General features: G+C 46.0%; 1 protein-coding gene across 1 annotated transcript in view; it reads right to left on the bottom strand.

Moving 5' to 3' along the window:
• Positions 1–1,235: 1,235 nt before the first annotated feature.
• LOC144892424 (UBA-like domain-containing protein 2) overlaps positions 1,236–14,969 on the bottom strand; it is a 28,764-nt gene continuing 15,030 nt past the window's right edge. Inside the window, exon 3 of the mRNA XM_078779103.1 lies at positions 1,236–2,440. Coding sequence (XP_078635229.1) covers positions 2,192–2,440 — 249 coding nt within the window. The 3' untranslated portion in view covers positions 1,236–2,191. The remainder of the gene's footprint in view (positions 2,441–14,969) is intronic.

Genomic DNA, 14,969 nt, shown 5'->3' with positions numbered 1-14,969 from the left:
AGGCCCTGATGCAGCAAAGCTGCCCCAAACCATAATATTTCCACCACCATGCTTTACAGTTGGTATCAGGTTCTTGTGGTCAAATGCTGTCTTTGGTTTTCGCCAAACATGTCTTCTGGTACTGTGGCCAAATAGCGATACCTTTGACTCATCTGTCCAGACCACATTGTTCCAGAAGTGCTGGTCTTTGCCTAGGTGTTCATTGGCAAACTTTCGTCTTGCCCTGATGTTCTTTCTGGACAGCAAAGGTTTCCTCCTGGCACACCTCCCATGTAGATCAAATTTGTGCAGCCTCTTTCTAATGGTAGACTCGTGCACTTTGACATCAACAGTGGCAAGAGCTACCTGTAGGTCCTGTGATGACATTCTGGGGTTCTTAGATACTTATTTTAGCATCTTGCAGTCTGCTCTCGGGCTGAACTTGCTGGGGCGGCCTGGCCTGAACAAGTTCGCAGTTGTTTGGAATCTTCTCCACTTGTCGATGATCTTCCGGACAGTCGAATGATTGATTTCAAATTGTTTGGAGATCTTTTTAAATCCCTTCCCAGACTCGTAGGCATCTATAACTTTCTTTCTGAAGGCCTCAGAGAGCTCTTTTGATCTAGGCATGGTGATGCCGCACACTTCAACAACAAAGACCAAACCAAACTAAATGTCTGAGGTTTAAATAAGACAGGTTCCTCCAAGATCCTGCCTAACGATGTTCTAATCATTTGCACCTGAGCTGGTGCACCTGATTCTAATTTTAGGTATTTGAAGTAGTGATAAATGTAGGGGTGTACTTACTTTTTCCACATGCGAAATTTGCATTTATGTTTATTTAAATTATACAATGGACTACAAAATGTAAATGTTTCATGATATTTGTTATATTATATCACGTTTATCTATCAATATTGTTGAAATGAAGATCAAATAGCTGTATGTTGAAATATGTTGAAAAAGTCAAAACTTTACATGGGGTGTACTTACTTTTTCACGTGACTGTACATTATATCTACAGAAATATATATATATATAAACAGAAATCGGGCTTTTGACTCACCCTGTATATCTATGTAAATAAATAAATAAATATATTATAAACATATTTATATATATATATATATATATATATATATATATATATATATATATATATACTGTATATATATATATATATATATATATATATATATATATATATATATATATATATATATATATATATATATATATATATTTATTTTGTTTTATTTTTTAATATATATAATTTATATGGAGGTGGCAAAAGAGGGGTGAGAGTTCAAATGAGCAAAAGGTAATTAAAAGAAGAGAATGGAAGTTGGAAAGAATGTTGAGGTCGGATAAGTAAGGATGAACGGAAGAGGAATGTATGAGATAATTGAACGAAAATGGTGGTCGCTGTTATAGTTTTGCCATTTTGTCAACAGAATATGAAAATGACCCCCTTTGAAAGAAAAATATAATGGCTGAATTATAATTATATAATTAAGGAAGAGCTATTCACACTACCCACAATTTATCCATTTATTGGAGTTGGTGAAATTTTAAAAATGAGATTTAAGTATATACTTGTTTCAGGTACACACAAACCCAGAGGTAATATAATTAATTATAGACCTCATATAGGACATGGATTTGGAGAGCGGAGGTGATGTCTTGGTAAGAAAACTCACTACAAACTATAAAACTATACGCACCTTCATAAAATATGAATCATTAGGTGACCATTGTTGGCATACTTTTCATCAGCTATAAAATGCATGCATGAGGTTTTCCAAATTTGTGTGTTTGAAGATATTCAACCTCAATGTAATGATGCCTTATACTCACCTCTGATATACGTTCTACAAGTTTCTCATGACGTTTTCCTAACAAACAAATCAGCCAATAATTAGCTGTCATTTGTATCGATGATAATGCAAAGGATCCTCAACTGCAATTTGTCACAAATAAAGGATCAGGCCTCCCCTGATGAAGGTAACTGTTGCTAAAATTGTAGGCCTGAGCCTTTGTCTTTGTGACAAATTAGAGCAAGCTGAGCATCTATATTATAATAGTTTAAACTTCCTGACTTACAGATCACCCTGGTTCTTTGCACAAGTGTCCCACACACTCCATCAAATCAACATTCAGCTTAGCATACGATCAACATGTAAGCTCCGCTGCCAGTCCAATGGAGTCCTCATCACGTCCTTCCTCCCAAGGTAAAATGGCTTCCCTGAGGAGCAGCACGAGACCAGGTTGTTGGAGATGCAGATGATGTCGATGACACCCAGAGGGAGGTTAAAGGACCTGACTGTGTCGACTGGATGGGAGTTTGATTTGCAGACGAGCTGCTGGCTCCACTATCATTTGCATGGAGCTTGGAAAACATAAGCAGAGCATCTGGGAAGTTAGGTGGTGTTGCAGGGGTGTTTGATGGTGTACACATATGCTGCAAAAGGGGGAAGAAGGAAGGGTTGGAAAATTGTGAAAAACATTCCCACTTGCTTGTTTTCTCTAAATGTTTATTTAAGCTGAGTTGTAAGAGTTTTTTCTCTCCTTAAAGTTACTTGGCTTCTTAAACCAATTCAGTTCCATTCATCTCTTAAATAACTGATAACATTTATCTGTGATAAATGGACGAGGTGTGTGTGTGTGTGTGTGTGTGTGTGTGTGTGTGTGTGTGTGTGTGTGTGTGTGTGTGTGTGTGTGTGTGTGTGTGTGTGTGTGTGTGTGTGTGTGTGTGTGTGTGTGTGTGTGTGTGTGTGTGTGTGTGTGTTGTTCTTTGTGGAGTTCAACTTGAGCTTTCTTATGTGAAATGTGATGAACCAAAATGATCGTTTTGATCCCCTGAGTTGATTCTGTAATTAACTACAAATAATCAGGAAGAGCTCCCATGTTTTAAACGAACGCCATGTTAACTTGAATAGAGCAGCTTAATAAGTCCTTCCTACAACATGGCATTCTAATTACAAAACTAGAACGCCACTCAGTAGGGCGCATACTCCCGCCGTGGGTCAAGTTGGAATAGTACGATTTCACAAAAGTTTGAGGGAGTAGTTCAGTGACAACACAAGACAGGACAGCACAAGACAGACACTGCACAGATATATATTTAGAATATATTTTAGCGGTTGCCGAAGACGATAAGAAGAGGCCATTTCGTTGGGTACAAAAGGTAGTTTATTGTACAGAAATCTCCAGCAACTGCTAACGAACGGAAGTCGTAACGGCTTATATAAAACCAAGAACCCTCTTCGGAGGGCGTGCCTCCAACAGCCGCGCGTGCGTCACGACGACACAACCAAACGCCCGTGTGCGTGGGTTAGAACAAACCCATCGTAATGGTAACCGTCACATGCGGATAAGTGAATAAGGTAACCGCGACATGTGCATAAGGTAACCACTACATGTGCCCCCCCCCAGAAGGCACGCCACGGGCGTGTACGTAGTTCGCGGGTGGAACCGAGCCGGGCCGCGGGTGGAACAGAGCCGGGCCGTGGGTGGAACAGAGCCGGGCAGCGGGTGGAATAGAGCCGGGCCGCGGGTGCTGAGCAGCGGTAGCAGTTGTAGGTGCAGCAGTAGGAATTGCGGGAGTGGCGAGCAGCAGCATCAGCCTCGGGATCCGTCGTAGGAGCAGTAGTATGAGTTGCGGGAGTGGTGGGCGGGGCGTGGCGGCGCCCACGAGGTGTGCAGCAGCATCAGCCTCGGGACCCGCCGTAGGAGCAGTAGTAGGAGTGGCGAGCAGCAGTACTCGGCCTGTGTGCACGGAGGCGACGAAGTAGCAGTACTCGGCCTGTGTGCGCGAAGGCAACGGGCAGCAGTACTCGGCCTGTGTGCGCGGAGGCGACGAGCAGCGGTGCTCGGCCTGTGTGCGCGAAGGCGACGAAGTAGCCGTGCCCGGCCTGTGTGCGCGGAGAAAACGAAGTAGCAGTACTCGGCCTGTGTGCGCGAAGGCGACGAAGTAGCCGTGCCGCCAACGCCCCGTAACGGCGTCCTTCGGAGGGTCCCGGAGCTGGTTCGCCCCTCCAGTCGTAGAGGAGGAACCGAGCGCGATGCGCGAACCACATAGCCGCTCGTCGTTGCTAAAACTCTGGCAGTTCGAGTTTAGGTCTTGTGAAAGAAATTGCGGTCGCAATCCTGCCGTGTTCATGTGGCCCCCGAATACGTTCGGGGGCAACGGGGTCACCAGTTTAGCGGTTGCCGAAGACGATAAGAAGAGGCCATTTCGTTGGGTACAAAAGGTAGTTTATTGTACAGAAATCTCCAGCAACTGCTAACGAATGGAAGTCGTAACGGCTTATATAAAACAAGCACCCTCTTCGGAGGGCGTGGCTCCAACAGCCGCGCGTGCGTCACGACGACACAACCAAACGCCCGTGTGCGTGGGTTAGAACAAACCCATCGTAATGGTAACCGTCACAAGCGGATAAGTGAATAAGGTAACCGCGACATGTGCATAAGGTAACCACTACAATATAGAAGATAATGTTTAAAAAAAAAACAAGGCAATTTCACTTGCATTTTCGGATTCAGCGTTCAATTCTATATAAGTGAGTGTATTTTGAGGCATGTGTAACTTCAAATAAAATTGTAAGCCAGGCAAAACGTTCGTTTCCTTCCTTAGGGATACAACATGTAAAACTGGCCCAAACGTCAAAACAAAACTCGCTCATTTTAAGTCGTACAAGCTAATGCGACCACTCATTCTTCTGGGAAGAATCCCGTGCACATGCTTGTCACACTTATAGCTCACCTAAGTATTTATAAGTTCATCAAATACTGACACCGCGATTGACATTCACTGAGGTAAATGTTGATCTTGTAGCGGTTACCGCTGGTTATACACAATCGCCTTGCACCTGCCGGGGATGCAACCACGGAGCGATCGCTGTGCCGGGCTCGCCCAGACCGCCCGGAGACGCTCAGTCTCGCCTTTCCCGGGCATGTCCGGACTCGCCTTTCCCGGGCTCGCCCAGACCGCCCGGAGACGCTCAGTCTCGCCTTTCCCGGGCATGTCCGGACTCGCCATTCCCGGGCTCGCCCGGAGACGCCCAGTCTCGCCTTTCCCGGGCATGTCCAGACTTGCCTTTCCCGGGCTTGCCCAGGCCGCCCGGCACGCCCACTCTTGCCGCGTTTGATTGTATATATACTGCTACCCGATAAACGGGCTTTACAGAGTGTGCCGGGTTCTGTACGAATAAACAAGCTTTGAACTCAACCAAATGGCCTCGTTCTCTCGCCGTCCACGACTCCTAAACTGGTGACCTCGACTACCCCCGAACGGATTCGGGGGGCTGCACGACTCCTAAACTGGCGACCCCTAAAATCTCTTCTGATGTAAACAAAAAAAGGAAAAAAAAGAAAAAAAAAAGAAAAGAAAAAAACAGTTTTAAAGCATTATACGCATCAAACGATACATTTTATGAAACGGGGAAACCGAATACACACTTTGGTGTTTCTAAAATGACAGATTATGTCTTTATTAGAAAAAAAGAACCTTGAAGACGACGGTGCTAACAAAATACACCGCTCTAACGCATAACCACGACTTTAAACTACATTTACAACAAATATGAAAACTATTTTCATATCACAATGTTAAATATAGAATGTATAGAAGATAATGTTTAAAAAAATGAGCCCTATCTTCCAATGGTAAACAATCCTTCAAAAAATTCCTGGATCCGGAATAATATCCTGAACTTCACCAAAAACTAATCAATTCTTCCTTATCCCAAGGGCAATCATCCCACCAACTTTCATCCAAATCCGTTCAGAACTTTTCCAGATATCTTGTTCACAAACACATGAACACATGAACATACGAACACACACACACACACACACACACACACACACACACACACGGACACGATGGAATACATTACTCCCTGGCGGGAGTAATAAATAACAACAGTAATTATAACATTGCAAAAAAGTATATTGTAGTGGTTACCTTATGCACATGTCGCGGTTACCTTATTCACTTATCCGCATGTGACGGTTACCATTACGATGGGTTTGTTCTAACCCACGCACACGGGCGTTTGGTTGTGTCGTCGTGACGCACGCGCGGCTGTTGGAGCCACGCCCTCCGAAGAGGGTGCTTGTTTTATATAAGCCGTTACGACTTCCGTCCGTGAGCAGTTGCTGGAGATTTCTGTACAATAAACTACCTTTTGTACCCAACGAAATGGCCTCTTCTTATCGTCTTCGGCAACCGCTAAACTGGTGACCCCGTTGCCCCCGAACGTATTCGGGGGCCAAATGAACACGGCAGGATTGCGACCGCAATTTCTTCCACACTGGAGGGGCGAACCTGCTCCGGGACCCTCCGAAGGACGCCGTTACGGGGCGTTGGCGGCACGGCTACTTCATCGCCTTCGCGCACACAGGCCGAGTACTGCTACTTCGTCGCCTCCGCGCTCACAGGCCGGGCATGGCTACTTCGTCGCCTTCGCGCACACAGGCCGAGCACCGCTGCTCGTCGCCTCCGCACACACAGGCCGAGTACTGCTGCCCGTCGCCTTCGCGCACACAGGCCGAGTACTGCTACTTCGTCGCCTCCGTGCACACAGGCCGAGTACTGTTGCTCGCTACTACTGCTCCTACAGCGGATCCCGAGGGTGATGCTGCTGCACACCTCGTGGGCGCCACCACGCCCCGCCCACCACTCCCGCAACTCCTACTACTGCTCCTACGACGGATCCCGAGGCTGATGCTGCTGCTCGCCACTCCCGCAATTCCTACTGCTGCATCTACAACTGCTACCGCTGCTCAGCACCCGCGGCCCGGCTCTGTTCCACCCGCGGCCCGGCTCGGTTCCACCCGCGGCCCGGCTCGGTTCCACCCGCGAACTACGTACACGCCCGTTGCGTGCCTTCTGGGGGGGGGGGGGGCGCATGTCGTGGTTACCTTATGCACATGTCGCGGTTACCTTATTCACTTCTCCGCATGTGACGGTTACCATTACGATGGGTTTGTTCTAACCCACGCACACGGGCGTTTAGTTGTGTCGTCGTGACGCACGCGCGGCTGTTGGAGCCACGCCCTCCGAAGAGGGTGCTTGTTTTATATAAGCCGTTACGACTTCCGTTCGTGAGCAGTTGCTGGAGATTTCTGTACAATAAACTACCTTTTGTACCCAACGAAATGGCCTCTTCTTATCGTCTTCGGCAACCGCTAAACTAATGCTGTGGGTTAAATGTTGAATGCAGTGTTGAACAGGTGGGTCTTGAGTGATGTTTTGAATGTGGTGAGTGAGGAGGAGTCTCTGATGGTGTGAGGTAGTGAGTTCCAGAGGGTGGGAGCAGCGATGTTGAGTCCCTTTATAGAGAGAGTAGCGACATGGATCCGGAATAATATCCTGAACTTCACCAAAAACTAATCAATTCTTCCTTATCCCAAGGGCAATCATCCCACCAACTTTCATCCAAATCCGTTCAGAGCTTTTCCAGATATCTTGTTCACAAACACATGAACACATGAACATACGAACACACACACACACACACACACACACACACACACACACACACGATCGAATACATTACTCCCTGACGGGAGTAATAAATAACAACAGTAATTATAACATTGCAAAAAAGTATATATTAATTAATACAAATAATATTAACAACTATAATAATACTAGTATAATTTGGCAATAATAATAACAAGCGTATAAGTCCCATCCTCACCCCCACCCCCTCACCCTGGACCTGTGCTTGGTGAAAAGCAAGCTAATGATCAAGCACTACAGCAGGCAGGTGTGCCACAGCCTGGTGTTGGCTTAACGGTTAAGGTGGCTGGCTTAAGATCTTAGGGTCCTGGTTCGAACCTCTGGCGTGCCATTTAATTAACACCAGGGAGGTTGACTCAGCCTGTCATCCTTCCGAGCTCGGCAAAATGAGTACCAGCTTACTGGTAATAGGGGGCATCGCATCAACGCCACGTCACAGCCCCCAAAAAATGATGCAACCAACCTGCTGCATACAAACCACCAGGTATGCTTCAAGGCCGAGAAGACCAATGACAATTTATTCCAATGGACCAACAGGCCCACAAGTAATGGAAAACAAGTCTTTGTAATTAGATTACAGTCTGTCTAACAGTAGGAAAAGAAGGACAATCAATTATATTGTTACGGACCGCGGATAGGATGTTGATTTGCCGAGCGGATGGCGCCGCGGCCCTAACAGTTACCCCGACTAACCCGATTCCTGAACGTTGGCCAAAATCGCGCCACAGATATTCAATAGGGAAAAGACAAAGGCGACACGGATGTGAAGAAGAAGAATAAGAAGACAAAAAGGTTTGAAATGCTACTAAATTTATTCCTACTATTTACACAATCAAAGAAACCAAGGAGAAGGAAGGATAATAAAACAATTTACAGAAGAAATCAGAGACACAGTGCAATGCTAGCTTACCTACAGTCTTAATTAACCCAGGACGGAACAAACAAAATACAGACTCACGCGGGGAATGATGACAGGAATGGCAGGAGGCGGATGGCTGGAGGGGGAGGAAGGCACGGAGCTGGCTGGAGCTTGATCCCGCACGGGACGTCGGGCTGGACCTCGACGGCCGCCGATGCCACCGATCCTGTGGTGTGCGCGGGGTAACGGGTCGGAGCTGCCTGGTGGAGCCAACGCTGCTGGTGGGGGGTTGGTGTGACGGGTTCTCTCTCCTTCTCTCACAAGCTCCAGGACTCTTTCTCTCTCTTTCTTAGTCCAACCCAGTCCAACAACTTCCTCTCTTGCTTAGTCCAACTACTTCAAGGCCTTTCTGTGTTCTGATCTCCTCCCTCCTCGACTCTCTCTGGGGGCCTCTGCCTCGGGTTATATAAGCCCCACTCTTGACCCTTTTGCGAACCTCCCCCAAACGTTCTCTCTCCGGCCTCTAAAGCCAACCCCTCGTTCTGGGTTGGTCGGCAAGGGCTGGTTCACTCCTCCCCTCTATGACGAGGTGGAGACACGCCCTTCTTCCCCGACCTTGCCTCGTGGCCAATGGTGGTTTTGGGGCGATTCGAGCTAGCCCCAGCCAAAGGGCAGCAATGGCGAATGAAGAAAACCGCCCAAAATGCAGTTGGCAATTGCAGCAAAGTGGACGGCAGATGAAATGCAGCAAAGTGGCTAAACCTGGCACTTGGAAGATGCCATGTCGGAGGGATCTACTTTATTTAATGCAGTGCAATGGAGTGTCAAATTAATGGAAGACAAATCCTTAGCCTAATACACATAATAAGGATATAACTGTCAACAAGGGGGGAAATCTATGATTGGCTAACGTGTGGTGTTTATGAACTAATTACGGGACGCACTTTGACCTTTATACATAACTGGAGCAAGGAGGGCGATATTTTTACAACAATTTACACAACAACAACAACAACAAAAAACATTCTCATGTCCGCAACAATATCAATCAAATGTTGATGAAAAGTCTGGTGTTGGCTTAGCGGTTCGGGTGCCGGCTTGGGATCCTAGGATCCTGGGTTCGAATCCCGGTCGATCACTGAATTAACGCCAGGGGGGTTGACTCAGCCTGGTCATCCTTCCGAGGTCGGCAAATTGAGTACCAGTTCACTGGTAATTCTCTGTGTGTTGCAAGAGGCGACTAACAGGGTTGGCGGCAGGAAGGACATCCGGCCATAAAACATTGCTTCAAAAAGGGGACCATGGTGCCCAAAAAAGGCCAAAATGGCCTCTGAAGGAGGTGGTTCAACCAAATGTTGATGAAAGAGGTATATTAAATGCTATGGAACATACATTCCTATATATTTATTCAGAAAAAGAAACAACATTAACATGACAAACACTCACTTAATTTGTTGTTTTGAAGAGGAGTTTGTTTTCATGCTGAGATCACAGACAAGAAGACTACGCCATCAAATTGCCTTTCACCATTATCATTGATCACCATTATGCCATGTCCATAAGTTGTGCTTGGTAGCTCACAGAGCAAATAAGATTGTCACGTCACTGGCACACAATTTCATGTCACGTCACTGGATGGCATGGCAGGACGTTTAATTACTCCCGCCAGGGAGTAATGCATTCAAACGTGTCCGTGTGTGTTCGTGTGTTTGTGAACAAGATATCTGGAAAAGTTCTGAACGGATTTGGATGAAAGTTGGTGGGATGATTGCCCTTGGGATAAGGAAAAATTGCTTAGTTTTTGGTGAAGCTCAGGATATTATTCCGGATCCTGGAATTTTTTGAACGATTGTTTACCATCGGAAAATAGGGCTCATTTATTTTTTAACATTATCTTCTATATATTCAATATTTAACATTGTGATATGAAAATAGTTTTCATATTTGTTGTAAATGTAGTTTAAACTCGTGGTTATGCGTTAGAGCGGTGTATTTTGTTAGCAGCGTCGTCTTCAAGGTTTTTTGTTTTTTTTCCTAATAAAGACATATTCTGTCATTTTAAAAACACCAAAGTGTGTATTCGGTTTCCCCGTTTCATAAAATGTATCGTTTGATACGTATAATGCTTTAGAACTGCTTTTTTTTCCTTTTTTTTTTTCTTTTTTTTTTTTACCTCAGAAGAGATCAACAAAGACAACATTTACCTCAGCGAATGTCAATCGTGGTGTCAGTATTTGATGAACTTATAAAGACTTAGGTGAGTTATAAGTGTGACAAGCATGTGCACGGGATTCTTCCCAGAAGAATGAGTGGTCGCATTAGCTTGTACGACTTAAAATGAGCGAGTTTTGTTTTGGCGTTTGGGCCAGTTTTACATGTTGTATCCCTAAGGAATGAAACGAACGTTTTACCTGGCTTACAATTTTATTTGAAATTACACATGCCTCAAAATACACTCACTTATATAGAATTGAATGTTGAATCCGAAAATGTAAATGAAATTGCCTTGTTTTTAAAAAAACATTATCTTCTATATATTCTAAATATATATCTGTGCAGTGTCTGTCTTGTCTTGTGTTGTCTTGTCTTGTGTTGTCACTGAACTACTCCCTCAAACCTTTGTGATATCGTACTATTCCAACTTGACCCACGGCGGGAGTATGCGCTCTACTGAGTGGTGTTCTAGTTTAAAACTACACTCTAAGTAGCCATGGGAATCAAACCCACACCAGTGACGTAATAAAATGAGCCTTTTACCCACTCAACCATCAAGCCATTCCTCCATCAAATTCCCTTTGCTCATTCATCAACAGTTACCTTATCACAATCACATGACATATTCAGACAGGGCTACATCGCCAGACCCAAAAGAGAAACCTTGTCCCCACACGGTGCATGTATGGGCTCGGTGCTGTGGTAGGGATAGATATGGCGGAGGAGCTTGGGGTGGGATGAGATGGTCTGGTGGACTATTGTTACGGAATCGTCACTTCCGTTGTGGTGGCTTTCATCCACTCGAGACATTTCTGGTTCCATGTATTATTATTATTGTTGTTTGAGGGAAATAGCAATTATTATTGTCAAAAGGTAAAAGGAATGTTTTAAAATGAAACAGGAACTAGACGGCGATGAAGAGGAAGAGGAGGAAAAAAAGAGGGCGGAGCGAGAGAGGTCGGACAAGAAAGCCGAGTTGCTCCGGGTTCTGAAGCGAACGTTGGCGAGCAAGAGTCACTAGCGAACTTTCGGGTTCCCGGGAAAGGGGTCCCTGCGACAGAGTTGTCATCGCTGTGACCGATCAACCTGCGTGTCAGGGTTTTGGCGGTGGATTTCGAGGAGAAATATCACCAGGCCGTTACGTCTCAAGAGTGGGTCGTCGGCCATTTTGACTCGCATAGGACTTGTGCTTCGCTCGCGGTTTCGTCTCTTTTCAACCATATTCACCGCATTCAGACGTCGATCTGAGGCGTGTGTGTGACGAGGCTTTTTGAAGGTTAACTCGTCCATACCCGAGGGTGTGATCTCTCAGTCGCCTGTAGGGCACCTTTGGATTTCCCAGCCGCCTTGAGGGTGCCTTTGTACAGCTTCGGCTGTGTGACTGTTACTGTACTTGCCATCCGCACGGGATTCTGGTCTCGATTGGACATCCGGCTGGCGATCGCGGGAGCGAATCAATTTCGTCACAAAGCCGGGAATAAGAGACATTGGGGAATGTTTGTGTTTCACTCACTTGGAGCACAGTGAGTTAAATATTACAAAACTGATGGTACCATCATAGGACATATTGATTGTACTTTTGTGAGTAACAATTGGGGTGACTTCTCCCTTGATCTTTGACATACAGAATAACACATTTTTCTGCCGTGACTCCTCTCGGGGCTCGGAGGTACACCGTGACCAGGGGGTCGGGGAGGAGCACGTAACAGAAATTGGGGGCTCGTCCAATTGACTCGGGGGCTCGAAATTGGGTCTTCGTCTGGGATAGAATTCCCTAACATTCCCAGAATTCCCAAATTTGGAATTTTTCTAACATTCCCAAATTTTTCAAAAAAATTGGAAATTTTTGTGTGAAGGTTAACAGGTGCTAACTGACAGTCACCATGGTGTTTGACGCAGAACAGTTTGCGGCGTCCCCTAGTGAGGCACAGTTCCAAGCGTTAAAAAAAATCGGAACTCTTGATATTGGCCAGACATTTTAACTTGGAGGTCCGAGTTAATATGAAGAAAGCAGAGATGCAGACATTGGTGATAGAATCTCTGGTGGGACAGGGCACATGGACAGAGGTAGCCTTGGATTGGTTACCCGAGGAAAAATAAAATGTGGAGCTCCGGAAAATGGAGATGCAACTGCAGAGCCAGAAAAGGTTAAAGAGAGAAGAGCCGAGGAAAGAGCAGAGGAAAGGAGAGCTGAAAAGGAAAGAGCAGAACAGGCAAGAGAACTTTAGGAGAGAAGAGTAGAGGAAAGGAGAACCGAAAGGGAACTCGAAGAAAGAAGAGAAAAGGAAAGAGCAGAGGAGAGGAGAGCCGAAAGGGAGTTAAAGGAACGTGACATGGAGTGTCAGAGGGAAATTAAACTCAAGGAACTGGAATTAATGAGAGAACGGGGAGAAGTAGCATCCATGCCGGCTGGTTCGACAACTAGTCAGAACACCTGGGATTTTGGTAAACATGTGAGGCTGGATCCACCCTTCAATGAAAAGGAGGTAGCCAAGTTTTTTTTACACTTTGAGAATGTGGCTCAAATGTTAAAATGGCCTGTGGAGTCCTGGACTCTGTCAGTGCAAAGTGTTCTGGTGGGTAAAGCTCAAGATGTATTTTCGGCTTTACCGATTGACACATGTACAGATTATGAGGAAGTGAAGAAAGCCATTCTCAAAGCCTATGAATTGGTTCCTGAAGCTTACCGGCAAAAATTTCGGAATGCCAGGAAGAGGGAGAGTGAGACCCATGTGGAGTTTGCCAGAATGAAGGAAACCATGTTTGATCGGTGGTGTGATTCGAAAGGGGTTGGGAAAGACTTCAAACTGTTGTGACAATTGATCTTGGTAGAGGAATTCCAACAGTGTGTCCACGAGGACATTAAAGTACATCTGGAGGAAAAGAAGGTACCAGAGTTGTATGAGGCAGCAACCGTGGCAGATGACTATGCCTTGACACACAGGATGGGGTTCCACAAACCTAACTTCCCGAGTTCGCCAGGGGAGTTATTGTACATCCGGTGCAGAGAATGAAGATTCATGGAGGCGGCCTAGAGATGACGATGAGGACAGATCTGCTACCGCGACTCTTAGGGATCAGAAGTCTACAGTTCCAAGACAGACTTATCTTCCGGGGGGCTCGAGGCAGACCACGAGTTTTTCCTCCGGGCCTACTTGTGCTTTTTGCAAGAAACCTGGACATTTGATGTCCCAATGTTATGCCCTGGAAAGGAGAAATCAGGAGCGGAGTCAGATTAGTAAAACTCCGAATGCATTGGCAAATGCGAGAAATCGTCCTTGGAGGACAGTGCCTTGTGAAGGTTCCCATGCCAAAGTTACGGCAGCACAGAATGACCTTGCTCAAGAGGGGTACAAACCTTTTATTTCAGAGGGGTTTGTGTCACTGGATGGAAACCTGACTAACCAGAGACCTGTTAGGATATTGAGGGACACAGGACCACATCAATCTTTAATGCTGGAAAGCATTTTGCCATGGTCAGAGAAGACGGCAACTGGTGTGAGTGTTCTTTTACAGGGGGTTGGTGGCTGTGTCAAAGCTCCACTTCATGTCATCCATTTAAAGTCTGATTTGGTGTCAGGACCGGTCACCGTAGGTTTTCAAGCCACTCTACCTGTCGAGGGGATATCTTTTGTTATCAGGGATGATTTGGCCAGTGGTCAAGTTTCTGGTAACCCGATGTTTGTTGAAAAGCCTAGCATGGAAAATAACACTGCACAGTTAGAACAGAAGATTCCGGGTATCTTTCCATCCTGTGCCGCGACTCGTGCTATGGGTAGGAAGTGCTCTGAAGAGAAGAGGAAGGTACTGACGTCACTTTTTGCACCGGCACGTCTTGTCAGGTACCCAAAAACTAAGTGTCAGCACACCCAAGTCAGGGATGGAGGCAATGTTGGCAAGCTCTTTGTGGGTGGACTGAACTTCAAAACAAGGGAAGTTGTTCTGGACTCTGTCTTCGGCCAATATGGACCACTCTTGGAAGTGCGGCTGATAAAAGACAGGGAGACGCAAAAGTCAAGAGGCTTTGCCTTTGTCACGTTTGAAAACACCAAGGATGCCAAAGATGCAGAAAAGGATTTGAATGGCAAGGATTTGGATGGTCGGACCTTAATAATAGAGAAGGCAGGCCATGGGCGTCGAGAGGGCTACATAGGAGGAAAACTTGGAGGTAGTTTCAGGGGTGGCTATGGCTCCCGGGGTGGGAATGGTCGTTTTGGTGGTGGCCGCAGTCGAGATTACTATGGAGGCTCCCAGAGTTACGGCAGCTCCCGAAGGGATGATTTTATCAGGGTAGTGGCCGAGAAGGAGACCGCTATTCACGTGACTACAGCGACAAGTGCTCCAACCGTGATTATTATTAAAGTTAGGAAGAGTTTGAAGCACTGA

The sequence above is a fragment of the Myxine glutinosa genome, chromosome 1 (assembly GCF_964187855.1).
Source record: "Myxine glutinosa chromosome 1, kmMyxGlut1.1, whole genome shotgun sequence".
In the NCBI taxonomy this organism is placed as follows: Eukaryota; Metazoa; Chordata; class Myxini; order Myxiniformes; family Myxinidae; genus Myxine; species Myxine glutinosa.
Note: the sequence above shows the minus strand (reverse complement) of the source record. Positions and strands in the feature narration are given on the sequence as shown.